Source organism: Sus scrofa, chromosome 12 (genome assembly GCF_000003025.6).
Source record: "Sus scrofa isolate TJ Tabasco breed Duroc chromosome 12, Sscrofa11.1, whole genome shotgun sequence".
NCBI lineage: Eukaryota > Metazoa > Chordata > Mammalia > Artiodactyla > Suidae > Sus > Sus scrofa.
In genome coordinates, this window is record NC_010454.4 from 4,821,550 (window position 1) to 4,841,986 (window position 20,437).

Below are 20,437 nucleotides of genomic sequence, written 5' to 3' on the forward strand. Positions count from 1 at the left end.
TAAGGATCTGGCATTGCCATGAGCTGTGGTGTAGGTCGCATTGCTGTGGCTCTGGCGTAGGCCAGCAGCTACAGCTCCAATTAGACCCTAGCCTGGGAACCTCCATATGCCACGGGTGCGGCCCTTGAAAAGACAAAAAGACCAAAAAGAAAAAAAAGTCAATGGAGGAAATAGATTTGACCCACAGCACCGGTGCTGAACCCCAGACGCCCCTCTCTGGGCGCAGTGTCCATGCCTGGAGCCTGTGGGGAAGGCTGCTGGAGCCAGAACGGGAGGGGCTTTCCCCAGCGGCACCTGGAAATGTCCTCTTGGTGAAAAGGTATTAGGGCGACCCTAGGAGCACAAGCAGCTGGTGACATGTCTATATAAAGTGGCTACAAGTAAGCGGAGGTGGTGTTTGGCTCTCATTGTCTTCCAGGCTGCCCAGTGTCTCCGTTTACGGGAGCCCTTCTGTCTGCTGGGCCCTTGGTGTCTCCAAAGTGCTGTAAAATGAGCGGGGCTGGAGGAAAATGATGCAGAAAGATGACGCTAACCCGAGGGCCCCCGGAGTCCTGGGCATTTCAAACTCGGTCGCAAAAGGAGCTCAAGCTCGAAGCGCCGGGCCTGCCTGGGCAGAGAGGGTTTGGCCCTGCTCGGGCCTCGGGAGCGCTGCGCCGGCGTCCAGCCCCGGGCCGGGGAAGTCGGGGGCGGGGCGCGGCGGGGGCTCCGCCCCGGGGCGGGGCGCGGCGGGCTCCCTCGGGGTCCCGCGGGCGGGCGGGCACTCGGGCGGCCGCGGCGCGATGGAGGCGCCGGCCGAGCTGCTGGCCGCGCTGCCCGCGCTGGCCACCGCGCTGGCCCTGCTGCTCGCCTGGCTGCTGCTGCGGCGCGGGGCGGCCGCGAGCTCGAACCCCGCCGGCGCGCCTCCGGAACCCGCGCCCCCGGCCGAGGCCGGCGGAACGCCCGAGCCGCCGGGCCCCTGCGCCGCAGAGCCGGCGGCCGCGCCCGAGGGGCCGGGGGAGCCCGCGCTGCCGGACAAGCCCACGGCGGCGCCGGCGGAGGCGGCGGCTGCGGCGGCGGAGGAGGAGGAGCAGGCCGCCGAGGAGAGGCAGGTACGGTCCCGCCCTCCCGGGCGCCCCTTCCCACCCCGAGCCCGGTTCTCTCCGCGGCTCGGCGCACCCTGCCGCCCCCGGCCGAGGTGAGACCCGGGCCCCCAGACTGGGCCGCGCTGCCCCCAGGGAGGGCAGGGCCCGCGGCCCGCAGGAAAGGAAGGTCCTGGCGTTCCCCCCGCCCCCCAAGCGTCGCCGAGTTTCTCGGAGTTGTGTTTTGTCACCTGGCTGGCTTTCCCCTTCTTGGCCAACCCCCGCCCCGGCACCGGTCCCAACCACCTTCTACCCCTCACCCCTCATCCTCCCGGCCGCAGGCTCCCAAATCCACGTGTATGTGGCTTGTTTCAAGGGCTGCGATAATGACTGTTGCCTTCTGGTGGAAAATATGAAACTTAAACGGAAGGAAAAAAAAAAAAAGAAAAAGGAAAGCTTTTTAGGCCAATTTGACATCCAGATTCCTGAGTCATTTATGTCATGTTGTGCGAAGCCCATAGAATGCCAGGGAAAGAAAGGGACCGGACAATTGCAATCCTTTTTATTGTCTGTTTCAAACTGCACGGTGCTTTGCACACCTCCCCTGGGGTGCGGACCAGCTGGGCGGGTGTGCAGTGAGCTAGCAGGATAAGGTCCTCTTGCAGCACAGCTGAGCCCCGCAAACCCGCTCTCCGGCTTCTGCTGTCCATCGGCTCTGTCCTGACTGCACCGCACCGTCTTGCTTCAGGGTATCCGGAGAGGAGAGGTGTCTCCCGTGCACTCGTCTGACCAGCCCCACACACTTTTTCTGATGCATCTCTTTAGATTGGAAACCTACATGCCAGGCCCGGTCCCAGGATCACAGCACCCTTGGCCCCTCCAGGCCACCACAGGTGGGAGGTGGGGGGAGGGCTGACCCTGATCAGAAAGCCTTGTTTTGGAGTTCCTGTTGTGGCTCAGTGGTAAGAACCCAACTAGTATCCATGAGGATGTGGGTTCGATCCCTGGCATCACTCAGTGGGTTAAGGATCTGGCATAGCCGTGAGCTGTGATATAGGTCGCAGCCGAAGCTCAGACCCTGCATTGCTGCATAGGCTGGCAGCTACAGCTCCAATTCGACCCCTGGCCTGGGAACCTCCGTATGCCATGGGTGTGGCCCTAAGAAGCAAAAAAAGAAAAGAGAAAAAGGCTTGTTTTGACTCCTGGGCTCCTCTTCTTCGGAGGCTAGCCAGGATGATGGGAAACCATGAGTGAGCTGCTTGGGTTCGTTGGCACTGCATCTGCAGTGCCCACTCTGAATTTTGCTGGACACAATGGTTTATACTGGAGAGGAGGCGAGGCTGGGCGGAGGCATTTCTCTTTCGCAGAGTAACTGTTCCCGGAGCAGGCGCTTTGCTTGACACGTGGGTGACTAATTGTGTCATTAAAGTGGATTCTAACCAGCCCGAGGAGGGCTGAGATGCCCTGTTCATCCCCGGAGGAAGCGAGGCCCTGCTGTGGTTGTTAACCTCACCTGTGGCCCTGGCAGGGAGGGTTCGGACGTGTGCGGATACGTTAGGTTTGCTCCGCTATTCAGAGTTCCCTTGGGAACAGAGAGGTGTCGGGCTAGTCTCAGGCTAACACTTGCTCCTAGGCTGCCCTGTTCCCACAGTTCACACATTGGCCCTCGTTCACCCAGTGGCAGGTTCTGGACTGAAGTTTAAAGTGTCCTGGAGTTCCCTGGTGGCCTAGCAGTTAAGGATCTGGCATTGTCCCTGCTGTGGCTCAAAGAGTTTGATCCCTGTCCTGGGAACTTACTTATGCTACAGGCGCAGCCAAAAATTAGCAAATAAAAAATAAAGTGTGGCGTTCCTCCCGTGGCACAGCAGGTTAAGACTCTGACTGCAGCGGCTTGGGTTGCTGTGGAGGTATGGGTTTGATCCCCAGCCAGGTGCAGTGGGTTAAGGATCCAGCATTGCCACAGCTGAGGAGTAGGTCGCAGCTGTGGCTCAGCTTTAGTCTCTGGCCTGGGAACTTCCATATGCCGTAAGTTCGGCCATTTAAAAAAAAAAAAAAAAACTATAAAAAATTGAGTGCTCTTTAGTGGTGCGCCGTCATCTCTTGATCCTGTGGGTTACAGTAACACTTTGGAAAGAACTTTCTACAAGGCCTCTGGGCTCTCAGCAACATGGTATCTATATGATGGGTTTAGCAGTCCTTTAGAAAGCAGGCCTGGGAGTTCCGTCGCGGCGCAGTGGTTAACGAATCTGACTAGGAACCATGAGGTTGCGGATTCGATCCCTGCCCTTGCTCCGTGGGTTAACGATCCAGCGTTGCCGTGAGCTGTGGTGTAGGTTGCAGATGCGGCTCGGATCCCGTGTTGCTGTGGCTCTGGCATAGGCTGGCAGCTACAGCTCCGATTAGACCCCTAGCCTGGGAACCTCCATATGCTGCGGGAGTGGCCCAAGAAATGGCAAAAAGACAAAAAAAAAGAAAGAAAGCAGGCCTGGTTTGACTCTGTCTGGGAGAGCGCGTGTCCTGTGAGGGCGAGCGGGGGCTTTGAGGGACAAGGCACTTGCAGAGGCTCGGAGCTGACACCGGGTGAGACTGGTTCCCTCCTTCCCCTCCTCCCCAGTGGTCTGGGGCTCAAGGCTCCAGCGCTTTCTGAGCTAGCAAGCCCCCCTCAACTCCAGCTGTGCATAGGCCCAGGTGCTGGGGGACACAGATATCCACTGTCCCCCTGTCCCCGCTTCCCACCTTCCCAGTGGTAGGATGACCCTGGAAGAAGCTGCTGAGAAATGGTCTGGAAATGGACTTGGGCATTGTGTAAAGCAGGCCGCAGGGCTCCCTTCTGATTCTCATACTGCCCCATCCTGGAAAGCAGGCGCGAAGGAGCCCTGGGGAAAAATAACTCAGGCCTGGCTTTGGGGAGGCAGCAGTGACGCCCTCAGCCAGCCTCTCATTAAGTGAACAGCAGCAGGGGGAGGAGGGAGGGCCGCCCCAGCTGCTGAGAGCAGGAGGTCACAGCCCTGGGCAGTCGAGTGGCACTCACTCACCTCTCCCGCCCCCTTTCATTCTCCATTAGCCACCCGGCCCTTCTAATCCAATGGGCTTCCTTTCCTGGGGCGGGAGGCCCGGAGCAGCTGCTGCCTACACTCACAAAGCTGATTACTGAGAAGGATCCAGAACCCGGAAGCAGGCTTCTGCTGCGGCTGTGGATCTCTGAGGTGTGGGAAAGCCAAGCCACGTGCCCGCCCCCCACGGGAGGCTGAGCAGTGACTGAAGACATGGGGGGGGGGACCAGCCAGCCCAGCACAAGGAGGCCGAGCAGAGGGCAGGGCCGTGTTATTAAACCTGGTTTCTCTCTGAGGGATTCGTGTGAGAGGGGCAGGCAGGCCCTACCCTCACAAGGAATGACCCAGAACAAGGTCAGCAGCAAGAGCGGGCCCCTCTCAATGCCGGGAAACGGTCCTTCTTGGTGCTGCCGTATAGGTAGGACCTTAGATGTGCAGGCCTCTCACCTCCCGAGCAGCTAGGGGTTCCAGCATCACTGGGTTCGCAGACAGCGCTCAGGCGCCGAGGCTCAGGTGTCATTCGATGGTACCAGAGCCAGGACCCAGGCCGCCCCCCAGCGCTCAGGCCCTCCTTCTACTCGGAAACGGAGCAGGGACTTCCGCAGAAGGCAGCTGACCGATGTCCCAGGCAGGGAGCCGTGTGAATCCTGGGGACACAAATTCTCAGGCTGTGACAGCTCTAGTGAGACTTCTGGGGGGAAAACAGACATCATCCAAATGCGCATTAATTAGAACAGCGGCGTAGCTAGCACGTCGGCAGCCGTCGGGAAGGGGAAGGGCTGAACGCAAAGCCGCGCTGGCGTGTTCGTGATCATTCCAGCAGCGCTGCACATCAACTGAATACGAGACGGCGCAGGGAGCTGTAAGCAGCATTCAGCAATCTGTAGTGCAGGCGGTTATGTTTTGTACAGCTGGCGAAGCTTATAATCTAATTTTTTTTTCCTAGGAGAAGTCAGGGCTTTCCTGGTAGCCAAAATGTTCTCTTTCAGAGATAGAGTCGTGTTTGCACATAGAAAATGCAGCCCTCGGTTAGAATTTTTCTGCTTACTGGGAAGTAGTAAACTCTTAAAGAACATACCTTTAGAAAAAAGCTGCCTAGCTCTGGAGAGTCAGAAATAAAACATTTGCTTTTAGGCAGTTTCTTCCTCGTGGCCCTTTTCCTTCCCAGACAGTTGGCCCAGACCACAGCGCAGGAGGAGGGAGACCAGCTCAGGCCCTTGGCAGACAGTCTTTCTGAGAAACGCCAAGTCCCAGGGGGCATCTCTGGAGCCACCTGAGTCGGACCCCACTCGCTTGGCCCATTTAGGACAGACAAACAGAATAGGGTCCAGAAACTCCCTCCAACAAGGAGCTGCTGGAGTTGCCGTCGTGGCGCAGCAGAAACGAATCCGACGAGGAACCATGAGGGTGCGGGTTCGATCCCTGCCCCCGCTCAGTGGGTTAAGGATCTGGCGTTGCCGTGAGCTGTGGTGTAGGTCGCAGACACGCTCGGATCTGGCGTTGCTGGGGCTGTGGGGTAGGCCGGCTGCCCCTCCAATCTGACCCCTGGCCTGGGAACCGCCATATGCAGAGTTACCTACACAGAATATGTGTATATCCTTATTTTTTCAAATTTACTTAGTATTTAATAAGTAATAAATGATAGGTATTTAAATTACTGGGTTTTAATTTATTTTATTAAAAAATGAAAATGAAAAATAGCCAAATGAAGGGCTCGGACTGAAACAAACTGATCCTCTGTCGCAACGCGTGACTGTCTGCTCTCCCAGCCTGGGGAGAGGTGCCTGCCCTGGGGTTTCATATTTTCAAGTTGGAAATCCTTGCCAAGGGAGTTTCTGCTGTGGAGCCGTGGGTTAAGGATCCCGCGCTGCCACAGCTGGGGCTGAGGTCACAGCTGGGGCTCAGATCGGATCCCTGGCCTGGGAACTTGCGTAGAAATCCTTGGCATTGCTAACCCGCCTGGCCTCTGGTTGGGGCAGCCCTGAGCGTGGTCTCACAGGCGGCTAATTCTAGGACCGTGGTGTGAATGCTTTCTCCCAACCGGAGTCTTGACTTGCTGAAGACTCAGCCTCTGGGATCAGTCTCAAAATCAGAAGCTACCTCCCGCCCAGAGGCACCCTGCAACAATGGTCCGCCTCCCCAAGGTCAGACCCTTCTCATCTTTATTCCTCGTAAAGGCTAAAGGAGATTTGAAGTGCTGGCCACCTGCCTTCTGTGACTGTCCTTGGAGCTGGTCATGGTCAAAATTCTTCAGCCTGGCTTTCCCCAACACAAGGATTTTTCTTCCTCTGATCCTTTCGGATCTGATTTGGTCCCTCTCTTCATTTTCTTCCCTGTCTTTGACCTCTGTTCTCTCCAAAGGCAGAGACTGGAATTCAGCCTAATATTCACTGACGGAGGGTCTGGGAGATGGCCGACTGCTGCCTCGGGGTGTTTTTTATGAAGCTTTGATGTCCTCCAAATCCTCTTTGTAGGAACAGGGCCAAAGACGTTAATCTGATGGGATTGAATCCGGCAGGCTGATGTCTGAGCCAGACGGCCTGCGCCTTTGGGGCCTTTGGGGCTTGTGACCGTGCCCTTGGTTGGGAGTCCAGGACGGTCTCTTAGTCTGGACGTTTGAACCCACAGCCCTGCAGGCTGGCCCCCCTGGCTGTTCTCGCCCCCACATCCCTGTGCCTCGAGTCAGGGGGTTACCAGGAGCTCTCTGCTCTCGGACCTCACTAGAAAAGCTCAAGCCCATGACAGCAAGTGGAGGGCTTCTGCGTGGCCGGGACCGCTGCCACCTCCCAGGACACATGGGCTGCCATCAGCCTGGGATCAAGAGCTGATGACGCCCACGGCTCTGCCCCAGCCAAGCCCGGCCCCAGCCGCCTCCTGGACATCACATCTGATGGGGTGCTGCGTTTCTGCCCACCAAGATGCCCTCTGCCCCCCCCACTCCCGCCCCCGCCCCAGTGTTTGTCATCCCATTCAGAGCTCTAGCACCAGTCGCGTGGCTGCTCCGACCAAGAGCCCCAGTGTCTTCCTGGTTTTCTCTTTGTCCCTGTCCCACCTGCCTGCAGTGACCACATCAGCAGGTCCTGCCTCCTGGGCCTCCACAATGCCCGCTGCATGCGGGCTCACCCATCTTTCTGGCCACCGCTCCAGTCCATGCCTCGTCTGGGCTGTTCAGGTTCCCTGCCTCCCGTGTGCGCCCCACCTGCACCCCGCCCAGCAACCAGTGTGATCTTCACAAAATAGAAACCACATCTCCTGCTCTGCTTAAAGCCCCCCAGTGGCCCCATCACTCACAGAGTAAATGCCAGGCTCTTCCCAACACCCCCAACGGCTCTGCCTCTTCTAGTCGCCCCCCACCCCAGACACATGCCAGGCCTGGTGCCACGCTTCCTCTGCCTGGCCAGCCCTCCCAGCCTCGATCCCTAGAAGGGATTGCTTCTCTTCCCCTTTTAAGTCTCTGTGACCTTGGCCACCGTGGTGGATGTAAATTCCTCCCAGCACACGGTCCTCTCTGGCTTCCTTCGCAGCACTCAGTGCAGGCTGAGGTCATCTTTGATTTTGGTGCATTGTCTGCTGCGGAGGAATGTCAGCTCATGAGAACAGGCGCACCCAGAAGGTACTTGTTGAATGAATAAACTGCAATAACAACAAAAAGAAAACCCCATCGCTTCCTGCTGAGAGGCAGGTGCCGCCTGCTCATAGGACTGCCCTGGGCAGCAGCAATCATTTTTCTTTGTGCCCAGGGCCCTGTGTGTCACCTGCCTGCGTGCATCCCTAGAGCTGTGTTTTCTGCCCCAAAGAGGCAAACTGTAAGGTAGTGAGCTCCCTGATGCTGGGGGTGTTCAAACAGAGACTGGGTAGCTGGCAGTTCATCTAAGGTTTTATCACCTGGGGTTTTGTACTGGGTCGGAGCCAAGGTAGATCAGCGGCTTCTGACATATTTAAAAGCACTGGATACCTCTCTCCCTCCAGTGCATAAGGAAGCTCAGTGCAGGGAGCAGAAGCAGAACTGGTCTGGGTGGGGGTCTTGGCCCCTCTGCCCCTCCTCCCTGCAGTAGACCCTGCAGTCCGTCCACACAGCGCCAGGGCTCTCTCCACCCCGGTTAGAATAGTAACTGAGCTCCATCCTGTCCAAGTCAGACGGTGTGGTCTCAGAGGACCCTGTCCGACAGAGGAGGGAAGGGGCCCAGGGGCGAGCCTCCAAGGACAGCCCCTGTGCCCGAGGCTGTGGCCCCAAGGATGACCTCATGGCCCATGTGGTGGGTGGGAGAGGACAGCACTTGCCAGCAAACCCTTAGAGACTGACTCATGGAATCTGGAAGCAGGAGAGCTTTCAAAGCCAGGCTTCCTTGAACTGTACATAGCAACTGTCATCAGGGGGCTTTGAGCAGAAAAGCATCATCAAGTCGGCGTTTTAAGATGTCTTCAGAACGGGAGAATTGGAGGAGAATGGGGTCCAGGACATGGTGCCAGGATGAAGGCACAGAGTGACCGAGGCCAGATCAGGGAGAATTAGGGGGAGGAGGGACCCCAGACGTCTCCCAAAGGCAAGGAGAGCTTAGAAGTCAGATGGAGAGGAAGTGCCAGGCTGTCGTCAACATTCCTGGGCCATGATGAAGTGTCAAGTTGCTGTGACCGCAGAGAAAACCTGGACGCGTTGAAAGGGGCCAAGCTGGGACAAGAAGAGTTTGGTTCCTTGTCACCCGAGACATGTCCTGTCCAGCCGCACATGTGGATGGAGAGAGCTGGCCTGCTTGGAGCCTGGAGCTGTCATCTGGAGGCCAGGGGTGGCTGCCTTGTTTTGATGGTACAGGCGGAGAGAACGGCCTGGCTGTGACCTCGGCCGCCAGCCTGTCCTCCCCGCCCAGCACCGGCGCCCCGGGAGCTGGCGCCGGCTCTGCTCTGTCTGCTCGCCCCACAGCAACGCTCTGCTGTGAATGCAAAAGATGAACAGCCTCATTGCCTAATGGAATCCTTCTGGAAGGAGTGCCAGCACTGTCTATCCTGCTTCCGCCTGGGTGGAAGCAGGGAGGCAGCCCCTGTGCCTGGTCTCAGTGCCCATCTTAAGGATCTTCCCTGGAGATGGGGCAGTCCGCTGACCTGGCTGCATGGCGTGTGCTTGGGGGATTGTGCAGGCCCCCTGAGGGCTTCCTGTTGTCTCTGCTGTCGCCTGCTGCGGGGGCATGGAGGGACAGGCATCCTCATGGGAGCTGGGCCTCCCCTCTGCCTCCCTGGCGGATCCGTGATCCCCGCCCCTGGTCAGGTCCACTTTCTGGATGAACTAGAGTCGAGGGAGGGGTTGGCACAGGCCCAACAGGAGGCAGCCCAGGTGGCTGGTCACAGGATCCAATAGGTCCTGTTTGCAGGACCCAGGGCAGATTCATTTCCTTAGGCAGACAGATATCCGTCTCTCTCTCTCCATCTCCCCCCATCTCTTCTGACTTCAGCCGTGCGTCAGGCCTAGATGGGGCCAGGGCAGCCAGAAGTAGCATTGCGCTGCCCCTGGGGTGCGTACCTGGCTCCCAGGGGCTCTGAGAAGCCTCCTTCCAAGCCCCTCTTCACCCTGCTGCCCCTCCCCTCCCCTCTGCCGTCCCTCCCTCTTGGGCTCCTGGCCTTGGCGGGGCTGTCAGGAGGCCCACCTCCACCCCCTCCCCTGGTGGAAAAGCTGAATTAGAAAAGTATCCCAGTTTCACACAGCCAAGGAAACTATAAATAAAACAGCCTACGGAATGGGAGAAAATAGTTTCAAATGATGCAACTGACAAGGGCTTAATCTCCAAAATATACAAACACCTCATACAACTCACTAGCAAGAAAAACAAACAATCCGGAGTTCCTGTCTGTCATGGCTCAGCGGAAACAAATCTGACTAGGAACCATAAGGTTGCGGGTTCCATCCCTGGCTTTGCTCAGTGGGTTAAGGATCTGGCGTTGCCGTGGGCTGTGGTGTAGGCCAACAGCTACAGCTCCAATTCAACCTCTAGCCTGGGAACCTCCATGTGCTGCAGGTGTGGCCCTACAAAAAAAAAAAAAAAAAAAAAAAAAAAAAAATGGGCAGAAGACCTGAAGAGACATTTCTCCAAAGAAGACACAGACGGCCAACAGGCACATGAAAAAATGCTCAACATCACTAGTTATTAGAGAGATGCACATCAAAACTACAATGAGGTACCACCTCACATCTGTCAGAATGGCCATCATTAGTAAGTCCACAAATAACCAATGCTGGAGGGGCGTGGAGAAGAGGGAACCTTCCTTCACTGTCGGTGGGAATGTAAATTGGTACAACCGCTATGGAAAACAGTATGGAGGTACCTCAGAAAACCAACTACCACATGATCCAGCAATCCCACTCCTGGGCACGTATACAGACAAAACTTTTATTGAAAAAGATACATGCACCCCTATGTTCATTGCAACACTATTCACAAGAGCCAAGACATGGAAACAACCTAAATGTCCAATGACAGATGAATGGATTAAGAAGATATGGTACATATAGACAATGGAATACTACTCAGTCATAAAAAAAGAACAAAATAATGCCATTTGCAGCAACAGGGATGGAACTAGAGACTCTCATACTAAATCAAGTAAGTCTGAAAGGGAAAGACAAATACCATATGATATCACTTCTATCTGGAGTCTAATAAACGGCACAAGTGAACCGATCTACAGAAAAGAAACAAACTCATGGACGTAGAGAACAGACTTGTGGTTGCCAAGGGGGAGGGAGTGGGAGTTTGGGGTTAGTAGATGCAAACTATGGCATTTGGAGTGGATGAGCAATGAGATCCTGCTGCGCAGCACAGGGAACTATATCTAATCACTTGTGATGGAACAAATCCAGAAGGATAATGTGAAAAAAAGAATGTTTATAAATGTATAACTGGGTCACTTGGCTATATAGCATCAAGTGACAGAACATTGTAAATCAACTATAATAAAAAAAAATTAAAAAACAATAGTATCGCAGGAGTTCTGCAGTGCTGCGGTGGGTGTGGCGGCTGTGGGTGTGGCCCTAAGGAAAAAAGACAACAAAAGAAAGGCGTCCCAGAACGTGTGAGGTGCGAACTAGGCTTTAACCACGAATGGAAGGCCGAGATGCTGGTCAGTGAGCTGACTGGGGCAGGGTCTCAGCCCCGGCCCTGCTGTGGGAACCTGCCAGGGTGACAGCAGCTGTCTGTCCCAGAGCATGTCGTGATTCTCAGCGTTCATGAAAGTGACTTACTTTCACCGCAGACCGCGTGGCTTAAACAGCAGGAATTTGTCTTCTCTGGAACACTGAGGTCAAGGTGTCAGTGGGTTCAGTCTCTCCGAGGCCTCTGTCCTCTGCTGCAGGTGCTGCCTTCCCGCTGTGTCCTCGCGGGGTTTTTCCTCTGTGTGCTCACACCCCAGGTGTCTCTCTGTGTGTCTACATTTCCTCTTCTTGTAAAGACAGCAGTCAAAGTGGACTAGGACCCCTCCTAATAATCTAATAATCTTTTTTGTTTATTTGTTTGTTTTTTGAGGGGGGGTTGTTGGCGGCACTTGCAGCATGCAGAAGTTCCCGAGCCAGGGATCAAACCTGCACCACAGCAGCAACCGGAGCCACAGCATTGGCAATGCCAGGTCCTTAACCCACTGAGCCGCCAGGGAACTCCTCTAATAACCTCTGTAGGCCTTCTGTCCAAATACAGTCAAAGTCTGGGGTACTGAGGGTTGGGACCTCAATGGATGAATTTGGGGAAGGACACAATTCTGCCCCTAACGTCGGGGACTATACAGCACATTGACGAGGGGTCAGCAGTGATGGTGGCCTCTTGTGATGTCTGCAGCCAGAGCTCTGAGCAGCTGCTGGGTTCATCCTGCCCCCAGGCTTGACCCTGGCAGAGTGGTGTACAGGACGTGAGTCGCTCCCACAGAGAGGGGACAGGGGTGGAATGGCATCGGGGTGGCCATGGTGGGGGACTCTCCCCCCACCCCCCACCCCGGTCACTCTCTGCAGCTCCCAGCTCTTAAGCTTCCAGTTCTGGGACCAGAGATCCCTTGGGCCCAAGAGGAAGTTGGGCCCGTGGGTCACATCCACCCGCCAGCGGCATCACATTGTGTGTCGGGGGGTCTGATTGGGCGGTTCCCCCAGGCTTCAGGGGCACCTTCTGAAAGAAGGGGTTTCTCTGCAGACAGGAAACAGTAAGTGCCCAATTCAAGCGTGTGGTCCAGAGTTCACTACGTCTCACAATAAGAAATCCATTTTATTTTATTTATTTTATCCCCGTAGATAAAGTCAGAGAAGTTTTGTGAAATGGTATCTACCTCTCCCCCCGCCCCACACCACTGTTTATCTTTAATTTCACTCTGGCACACAGGAGTGCCCCCAAAGTCTTAGTGCAGTTTTAAGTGTAAATGCCACAAACCTACAGAACACCTCGGTTGAGTATTTACTTATTTAAATTCCTTTTGTACTTAGTTTCCTGACATTTGAAAGCCATGTTCTTTCAATTTTGTGCTTTGCCGTGTCCAGAATCTGGACAGACAGGCAGGCAGCGGGGTCCTTTGCTGTTTGCACCCCAGACATCTGGTTGACCTCCCTTGAGGCCAAGTCCAAACTGTCAGATGGGCATCCAGTCCTCCTAAGATCACAAGGCTGGAGTCACAAAGGCAGTCCCTTCAATCGCTGACCTTCCACCCATGAAAGGTTTTTTCAGAATCTCAAAATGAGCTAGAAAATCGTCAATATATTTAAAATATAAAATGCAAATACCTTTCAAATGTCATTTTTCAGTATGTTTGTAGCATTTATGCTTCTGAAATTATTAAATCTTAAAACCACACTAAGACATCGGCTGCACTTTTTTTTTTTTTAAGGGCTGCACCTGTAGCATAGGGAGGTTCCTGGGCCAGGGGTTGAGCTGCAGCTGCAGCTGCCAGCCTACACCACAGCCACAGCAATGCGGGATCCTTAGCCCACTGAGCAAGGTCAGGGATCGAACTGTCATCCTCAGGGACACTATGTTAGGTTCTAACCCATGGAGCCACAATGGGAACTTCTGGGCTGCACGTTTTTGAAATCCTAGTAGCAAGCTCTACATTGCTCCCATGACCCACCAACTTTTCAAAACCAGTTTAAAAAGCACCGCACTTCAAAAGTCAAGTGCAAAACCCAAATGGAGACCAACCTCTCCCCAGGGGAGTGTTAGCAGGTCAGCCAGGGCTGGATCTGCAATGGTCTTGAATTTCCCCTTGGGTGGCAATTGTCTGGGAAGATGTCTTTCCTCCTGGCCAGTGAGTTCCTTCAAAAAGGGACTATGTTTGCTTTTTTTGGTTGTTTTCCTTTCATCTTTATGTCCCTCGCACCCACTGAGAGAACTGGCCTCCTTGCTGGTATCCATACTGGGCTTATTCCTGGAATCCAGCCCTGACTAGGTTAACCTGTTGGTCTTTTTTCTCTTTTTCTCTTTTGGCTGCCGTGCAGCATGTGGGGTCAGATCGGAACTGCAGTCACAACCTGAGCCTCAGCTGTGGCAACTCTGGATCCTTAACTGACGGTGCAGGACCGGGAATCCAACCTGTGTCCCAGCACTCCCCAGAGGCCACTGATCTCGTTGTGCCACGGCAGGAACTCCACTCTCTCTTTTTATATTTTTATTTTTGAATTTTTATTTATTTTTTGTCTTTTGTCTTTTGAGGGCCGCACCTGAGGCATATGGACGTTCCCAGGCTAGAGGTCGAATCAGGGCTGTAGCCGCCAGCCTACGCCAGAGCCACAGCCATGCCAGATCCTTAACCCACTGAGCAAGGCCAGGGATCGAACCCGCAACCTCATGGTTACTAGTCGGGTTTGCTAACCACTGAGCCACGACGGGAACTCCTCTCTTTCTTTTTTTAAAATAAGGAAAAATATATACAATAGCCCCAAGCTCACTGTTCCGAGATCCTGGGTAGCATTTTAAAAATGCTACATACACAGAATTAGAAATTCCGAGTTACCCTGAAATGTGTCAGATGGAAAGAAAGCTCCTCCCCCCAAAGGCGGTCCCTGTGGACGGTGTCTTGCGTGTCTTTCCAGAAAACATTTTCTCCACATTTATGAGCGGGTATGTGCACTCCTGTTTGTTTTTTTTCCTTTGTATCATTGCACTTCTGTTTTAATGTTCACACCGAGAAGGGTGCGCTCTGCCTTGTGCTGCTTCCTGGTTCCCCCTTTGCTAATGCGTCTGGCTGCGCTTTTCAGATGAGCACTCACCGTCGCCTCCCTTCCAGAGCAGCGCGGCAGGTGCATGGATGCGCTGTAATGTATTCAAGCTGGACATATTTTGGCGAGCAGATCAACCCACGATATTTAACTCAAATATCTTGTACTGCCTGGATGAACATTTAGTTGTTACCAGTTTTCTCTTGTTTTCCGCGGCACCCAGAACCACTGTATAAAACCCGGATAGGAGGTCCCTGGTGGCTCAGCGGGTTAAGGATCTGGCGTTGTCACTGCTATGACGCTGGTCACTGCTGTGGCTCAGGTTCCAGCCCTGGCCAAGAAACTTCTGCATGTTGTGAGTGTGTCGAAACAACGGCAACACAGATAGCTGGTGTTCTGGTCCAGAGCAGATCCCTAGAAGTGTGTTTGCTGGATCCAAGGGGTGGCTCCTTTGCCTGATGCCCTAAGAGGCCTATCGACCCCACAGCCACAAGGATGCTTTGCTGGGCAAAATCCGGGAGGGCTTCTGGACACCCAAGCCCCAGGAGCGGAGCAGCGCTCAGGGCGGCGTGGCTCACGTGTCGATGGTGCTGACGGATGTCAAGCGCCGGGTGTAAGAGGGCCGCCCCGCCCCCACCCTGCACCCCAGGGGCGCAGAGAGAAAGTCCCAGCGGGAGACCCTGGCCCCTCAGTTCACCACTCACGCCCTGGCCACGCGGCTCCTGCAAGCTCTGCCTCCCCACTTAGCTCGCTCCATTTCGCTGGGGAGCCTGCCCGCCCAGCACTCCTGCCAAGGCTGCAGACGGGCTGGACCCCCGGACCCGGAGTCCTGAAGGCCTGGGTTTGGCTTTGTCCCCTGTGCCACCTTGTCCCCTGCAGGGCCGCTCATCCATGTCTGTGTGCCCTCTCCCGGGCCTGCGGCCCTGCCATGTCTGCTGCTGGCCTTCCGTGGGCCACCGGCCCCTCGCCCTGCCCTTCTCCCCCTCAGGGCTGCAGCCCCGCTGGCCCGGGCCTCTCCTCCTCCAACATTCCTGCAAGCTGAAGTCACTCGTTCCTTCACCAGGGTCATCCTGGGACGTGTCTTCCACCCTTCTGCTCATTTTGTCCGTGTGTGGGAGAGAACAGGGCTGAGGGAGGCGGACTCCAATTTTGGGAAAACAGACATGGAAGCGGTCAGGGATGGAACCGGTGTTAGAGGAAGCAGATGCAGCTTCTCTGTGCCGCCCTGCCCGGGCCCCAGAGGACCGGGCGCCCTTCCTCCTGTGCCTCTGGTTCTCCTGGCTACCGGGAGGGGTGGGCAGCCCCTGTGCACAGATCAGGTGACATCCAAAGGCTGTGACCAGCAACACGGGAAAAGGCAAAGGGACCAAGGTGCAAAGGTCAAAACCCCATCATCGGGGCCGACCGGCCCCTGTGCTGACGCCCCGGCCCACCTGCTGTTGACCGCGGCCCCCACTCAGGGCCTCGTGGCCACCCTGGAAGGACAGTGCCCGTGCGCGGGGTGGCCCCAGGCGGCTCTTTCCTCTCCGCTTGACGTCCTGTCCCCGCGGCCCCGTCTCCCCGAGACCCGCCCTGCTTCCGACCCCACGCACACCTCTCCTAAGAGTGGCCCTGCCGTCAGGTCACTTTGACGGAGGGTCAGACCCCGAATGACAGTGTCAGTGAGTAAACCACGTGCCCAGGCACTGACCCCTCTCCCCGTCTTCCAGGAAGAGGAGCAGGAGCTGCGCGGCGAGGAGGAGCCCCCCCAGGCCGGCCCCGCGGAGGAAGACGGTGAGTGGGTCCTGGCACCCGGGTCGCACGTCGCCACCACGGAGGCCGCCTCGCCTTCAGGCTGTGGGGCTGGGCTGCGCCGAGGTCGCCTGGATTCTCAGGGAGGCGTCGAGGGGCAGGAGGAGGGGAAGGGACGGAGGGGAGAGCAGGCAGAGAGGGGCCGAGAGGTGGGGTCCGGGGGGCCCCGGGGACAGCCAGGCTGGAGCCGGAAGCCCTGTCACCTGCTTTCTTCTTTCCGCCTTCCTTTCCCACCCTCGCGGGGAGCGCTGTCTCCTAATACGGGTGGCCCGTCGCTGACCTTCTGTGTCCCCAGTGCCTCTCAGCTCTCTCGTCCCCACGCTGTGCATCTCCCGTTTCTCTCCAAATATCTCCGACGCATCTTAGGGCGATTACAGCCCTTCACAAGGCCGTTTCCCAGGGTTTTGCTGGGTAAAGGCCCCTGGGGAGGAAACGCCCGATTCCCAAGCAGCTGTGGGTCACAGGCCAGACCTCAGTGGCCCTCGGATTCCAGGTGGCCAGGAGCACTGAGGACACAGACCAGTTCACAGTTGTCCAAGTAGAAGGTCGTGTGTTTGCCCCGGGGACCAGCACCCCAGACAGACAACCAAGCCCGGTGTGGGGCTTCTGCTGGGTCTGTCATGTCTTAGTTCTTTTTTAAAAATTAACAAAACAAAACAAAAACAAAACAGCGCTAGTTCCCTTGTGTCTCAGGAGGTTAAGAACCCAGCTAGTCGGGAGCGGGGAGTTCCCCTTTGGCTCAGAGGTAATGAATCCAACTAGGATCCATGGGGACGTGGGTGCAGTTGCTGGCCTCACTCAGTGGGTTAAGGACCTGGTGTTGCTGAGAGCTCCCAGTTCGGATCCAGTGTTGCTGTGGCTGTGGTGTAGACCGGCAGCTGTAGCTCCGATTCAACCCCTAGCCTGGGAACCTCCACATGCCAAGGGTGCAGCCCTAAAAAAAAAGAAAAAAGAAAAAAAAAGCTGAAGCAAAAATAGCAAAATGTCAACATTAGTCAAAGCTACATGGCAATATGGCAAGTACACAGAGAACTTATTACTTGCTGTACTTTTGTGTATATTTGAAATACTTCTTGCTTTTTTTAAAAAAGCGAGACTGTTGCTGTGGTTTTTAAACCCACAGCTGGCAGCAGCCGTGGAAAGAGACGGTTGCAGGAATGCAGTAACCAAGGCGGGTGTGGGCCAGGCAGGCAGGACTTGGGGCGGGGGCGCCCAGAGTGTCCCCGGAGGCCCAGCAGGGAAGGGCTGTTGGTTTCTAGCCGCACAGCCTCAGAGGAAGATGGAGGGGCAGGGGCAGCCGGGGCAGGGGCTGGGCGGGGTGGGCTCTCCTCCAGCCTTTGGTTCTCCCAGAGGGTCTGCAGGGAACCCGGCCACTTTACTGGATCCTGTTAGTGACCTGGGGGCACAGAAGGCAAAAGCCGAAGCTGCAGGAGCACCTGGGCCGGAACAAGGGGAGACTCAGCAGGTCCCCTGCCCCCTTCTAAAACGCTGTCCACAGATGTGCAGCCCCACACCCAGCCGGGGGCCGTGTCACTGGCCCTCCCTCCTTATCTGACTGCCACTCCTGGACTCCCCCATCTGCTAGCCGCCTCTTGCCAGCCCTGACCTGGGGGGAGGCAGGGAGGGGGTTTGGAGAAACATGAGGGCCCCACCCCCACCCCCGCAGCGAGCCGTCCAGCTCACTAATTGAACTGGGTCCCCTGAGATGCCTTCCCGGACGACTGGGCAGATGCACCCAGGACTGCAAGCGGAAGTTCCCTGCCCAGGGGCTCTCCCGTGGACCCCTCCTGGGCCAGCGAAATTGGAAGTGGCCGTGTGCCACTTGGTACGCCTGTGTGGTTCGGTGAAAGCCTTTTCGAGTGGCTTGTTCTCTCTGACTCAGAGAAGCATAAAACCAACCAGACCTGCCCCCCACGCTGAAACCTTGAGTGGCACCCAGCTGGCAGCCTTTTTTTGTAGCTTATTTTTCTAGAACATAGCAACACAGTGACCTTGATGTCGAGGTTAATTGGTTTTCTTTGTCTGCTGCCTCTTCTGAAGTCCAGAAACCAGTGCAGCTGCGCAGTCTCATTTGGAGACCAGCTCTGTGTGATTCGGCCCCAAAGACCCAGGTCCCTCCAACAGCGAGTCTGTATCACTCAGCGTAGTCCCTGGGGCCCCAGGTGCCCGGGGTCCAGGCCCTGCCGTGAGATGCTCCTGACGGCGGGCCCTTGGCGCATCAGCCTGGAGGCACGGGCAGGGTGGGTTCTCCTGCGCCCCGGCCTCACGGGCCTCCCCGCTTTGCTGAATCTGTCTCCCCAGACCTCCAGCAGCACCTTTGGGATGGCCTTGCTGCCCCCACCCCTGCCGCCCAGTGAAACCTCCAGGCAGACCCTCCCCGCCTCCCACCCCCCCTGAACAGCTCTCCCAGCCTAGGCCTGCTGCAGACTCTGCTCTAATTGCTCCTCTTTGCTTACTGTATGTTTTCTTCCCTGCAAAGGGGCCCCCTCAGTATCTCCTGCATGAATGGAGAATAAATTAATCCTTGTACAAACATGGTAACTGCTGCCTGGGGCAAAGGCGGCCCAGGTCTCCTGCTGAGCCGTAACACTTGGGTTCTGAATTTGCATCCAGAACCTTCTTCCTTTAGCCAAGAGAGAGCCCGAATCTCAGAGGCTGGAGCCTCTTCCTTCCCTGGAGCCCGCATTAGCCTTTCTGATCGCGAGGACAGCCGCCAGCTGGAGGAGGTCAGGGTGGCCCGGGGCAGGAGGTGGGGGTGTCTGACACCCCTGGCAGTGCAGGGACACAGAGCAGAAGTGAAAGGGGATGCCCCGTGTGGGAGGGCGACCTGCTGGGGTCTGCATCTCCCCCCCTCCATTTATACACTGATGGAAATGAGGTGAGACAGGCCATTCCGCCTCTGTGCCCAGAGCTGTCTCCCTCCGCCTGCTGGGCTGAAGGACCACACAAGGGCATCGCTTCCCAAGGAAACCCGCTCCACCTGGACATTCAGCGGGGGGCGCTCCAGAGCGCTTTGCCCCTGTGCCCTTGCAGCCTTCGCCTGTGAGCGCTGCCACCCTCTGGCCTGTGTGCCCCGCGCCTGCCTTCACTCCCTGTGCCTTCTTCCTCTGTCCAGACCCCCTGGTTTGCCCCCTTCAGGCCGCTAGAACTGCCCTTTTGTTTGAAGCTACAGGGTCTGCTCTGGGATTGGGGAAGCAGGGTACATGCACCCAGTGATAAGTGCTGCTCTTAACAACTGATTGGGGCACACCGTGAAGACCCCACGTCACTCCCAGGTGCCTCTGGAGGCTGGATGCGTTGCCCTCAGATTTCTAATAACAGGTGGGGGGAGCGGCATGGAGAACGGGACAGCAGGGGTGACAGCCCCAAGCCTGGGGGACAGGAGGACCTGAGCAGGAGGGTTGGGGATCCCAGCCGCCTTCCTGGGACCTGAGGAGAGGCAGGGAAGCCAGCACCCTGACTCAGGCTGCCTCCCAGAGATGAGCTCCCTCCGCCATCTGTGTAAGGAGCACAGCAGTGACGTGGGGGTGGGGGGCTTCAGCAAGAGGGGGTCGAAAGCCTTGCAGGCAGAGCCCTTGCTGAAAGGGGCAGACAGGCAGCTCTGTGGACGGCTCAACCCGGGCTCAGGGTGGATGGAGTGGGACCACCTGTCTCATTCCCTTTCTGTTCCTAAGAGAGTTCCCGAGTTGCCCTAGGCATCCACGGAAGGGGGTGGGGGGCGGATCCGGCAGGTGCGGCCAGGGTGAGTGGGAGGTGTCCCAGGAGCCCAGCGCTCTCCCAGGCTGGGGCGGTACCCAGCTGGCCCAGGGATGGGGGTGGGGCCCCCCTGCCCCTCTTTGAAGCTGGGGGGTGGGTGTCCTTCTCTGGCCGTGATGGCTGGCTCATTTTGTTTATTTATTTATTTGTCTTTTGTCTTTTTAGGGCTGCACCTGCAGCATCTGGTGGTTCCCAGGCTAGGGGTCCTATCAGAGCTACAGCTTCCAGCCTACACCACGGCCACAGCCATGTGGGATCCGAGGCACATCTGTGACCTACACCACAGCTCACGGCAATGCCGGATCCTCAACCCGCTGAGCGAGGCCAGGGATGGAACCCGCAACCTCATGGTTCCTAGTCTTTCCTAGTCGGGAACTCTGATGGCTGGCTCCTTGGAAACTAACTAATGAAGGGAAAGGGGACTCCGAATTTGTAGGGGGGTGGGCAGCACCCTAGCGGCTCTCACTGGGGTCCTCTCTGCAGGGGGAGAGGCCTTCGCCTTCAGGTACAGCCCCGGGAAGCTGCGAGGAAACCAGTACAAGAAGATGATGACCAAAGAGGAACTGGAGGAGGAGCAGAGGTAGGCATCGCGTGGCGTCGCTCCTCAG

At 56.6% G+C, this 20,437-nt stretch overlaps 1 protein-coding gene across 11 annotated transcripts in view; it reads left to right on the forward strand.

The window, feature by feature from the left end:
* The window catches only part of MXRA7 (matrix remodeling associated 7), a 44,513-nt gene continuing 24,832 nt past the window's right edge, over window positions 757–20,437 (forward strand). For 9 of the 11 annotated variants that reach the window (XR_002336979.1, XR_002336978.1, XM_021066563.1 and 6 more), the window contains exons 1-3: window positions 757–1,088; window positions 15,992–16,055; window positions 20,313–20,409. Coding sequence is in view for 7 of the 11 variants with exons in the window: in XM_021066563.1 (XP_020922222.1) it covers window positions 780–1,088; window positions 15,992–16,055; window positions 20,313–20,409 (470 nt within the window). In the remaining 4 variants the exon portion in view is untranslated. Of the gene's footprint in view, window positions 1,089–15,383; window positions 15,654–15,991; window positions 16,056–20,312; window positions 20,410–20,437 lie in introns of those variants that run through there. The other 2 variants (XR_002336980.1, XM_021066562.1) reach the window with 2 other exon arrangements.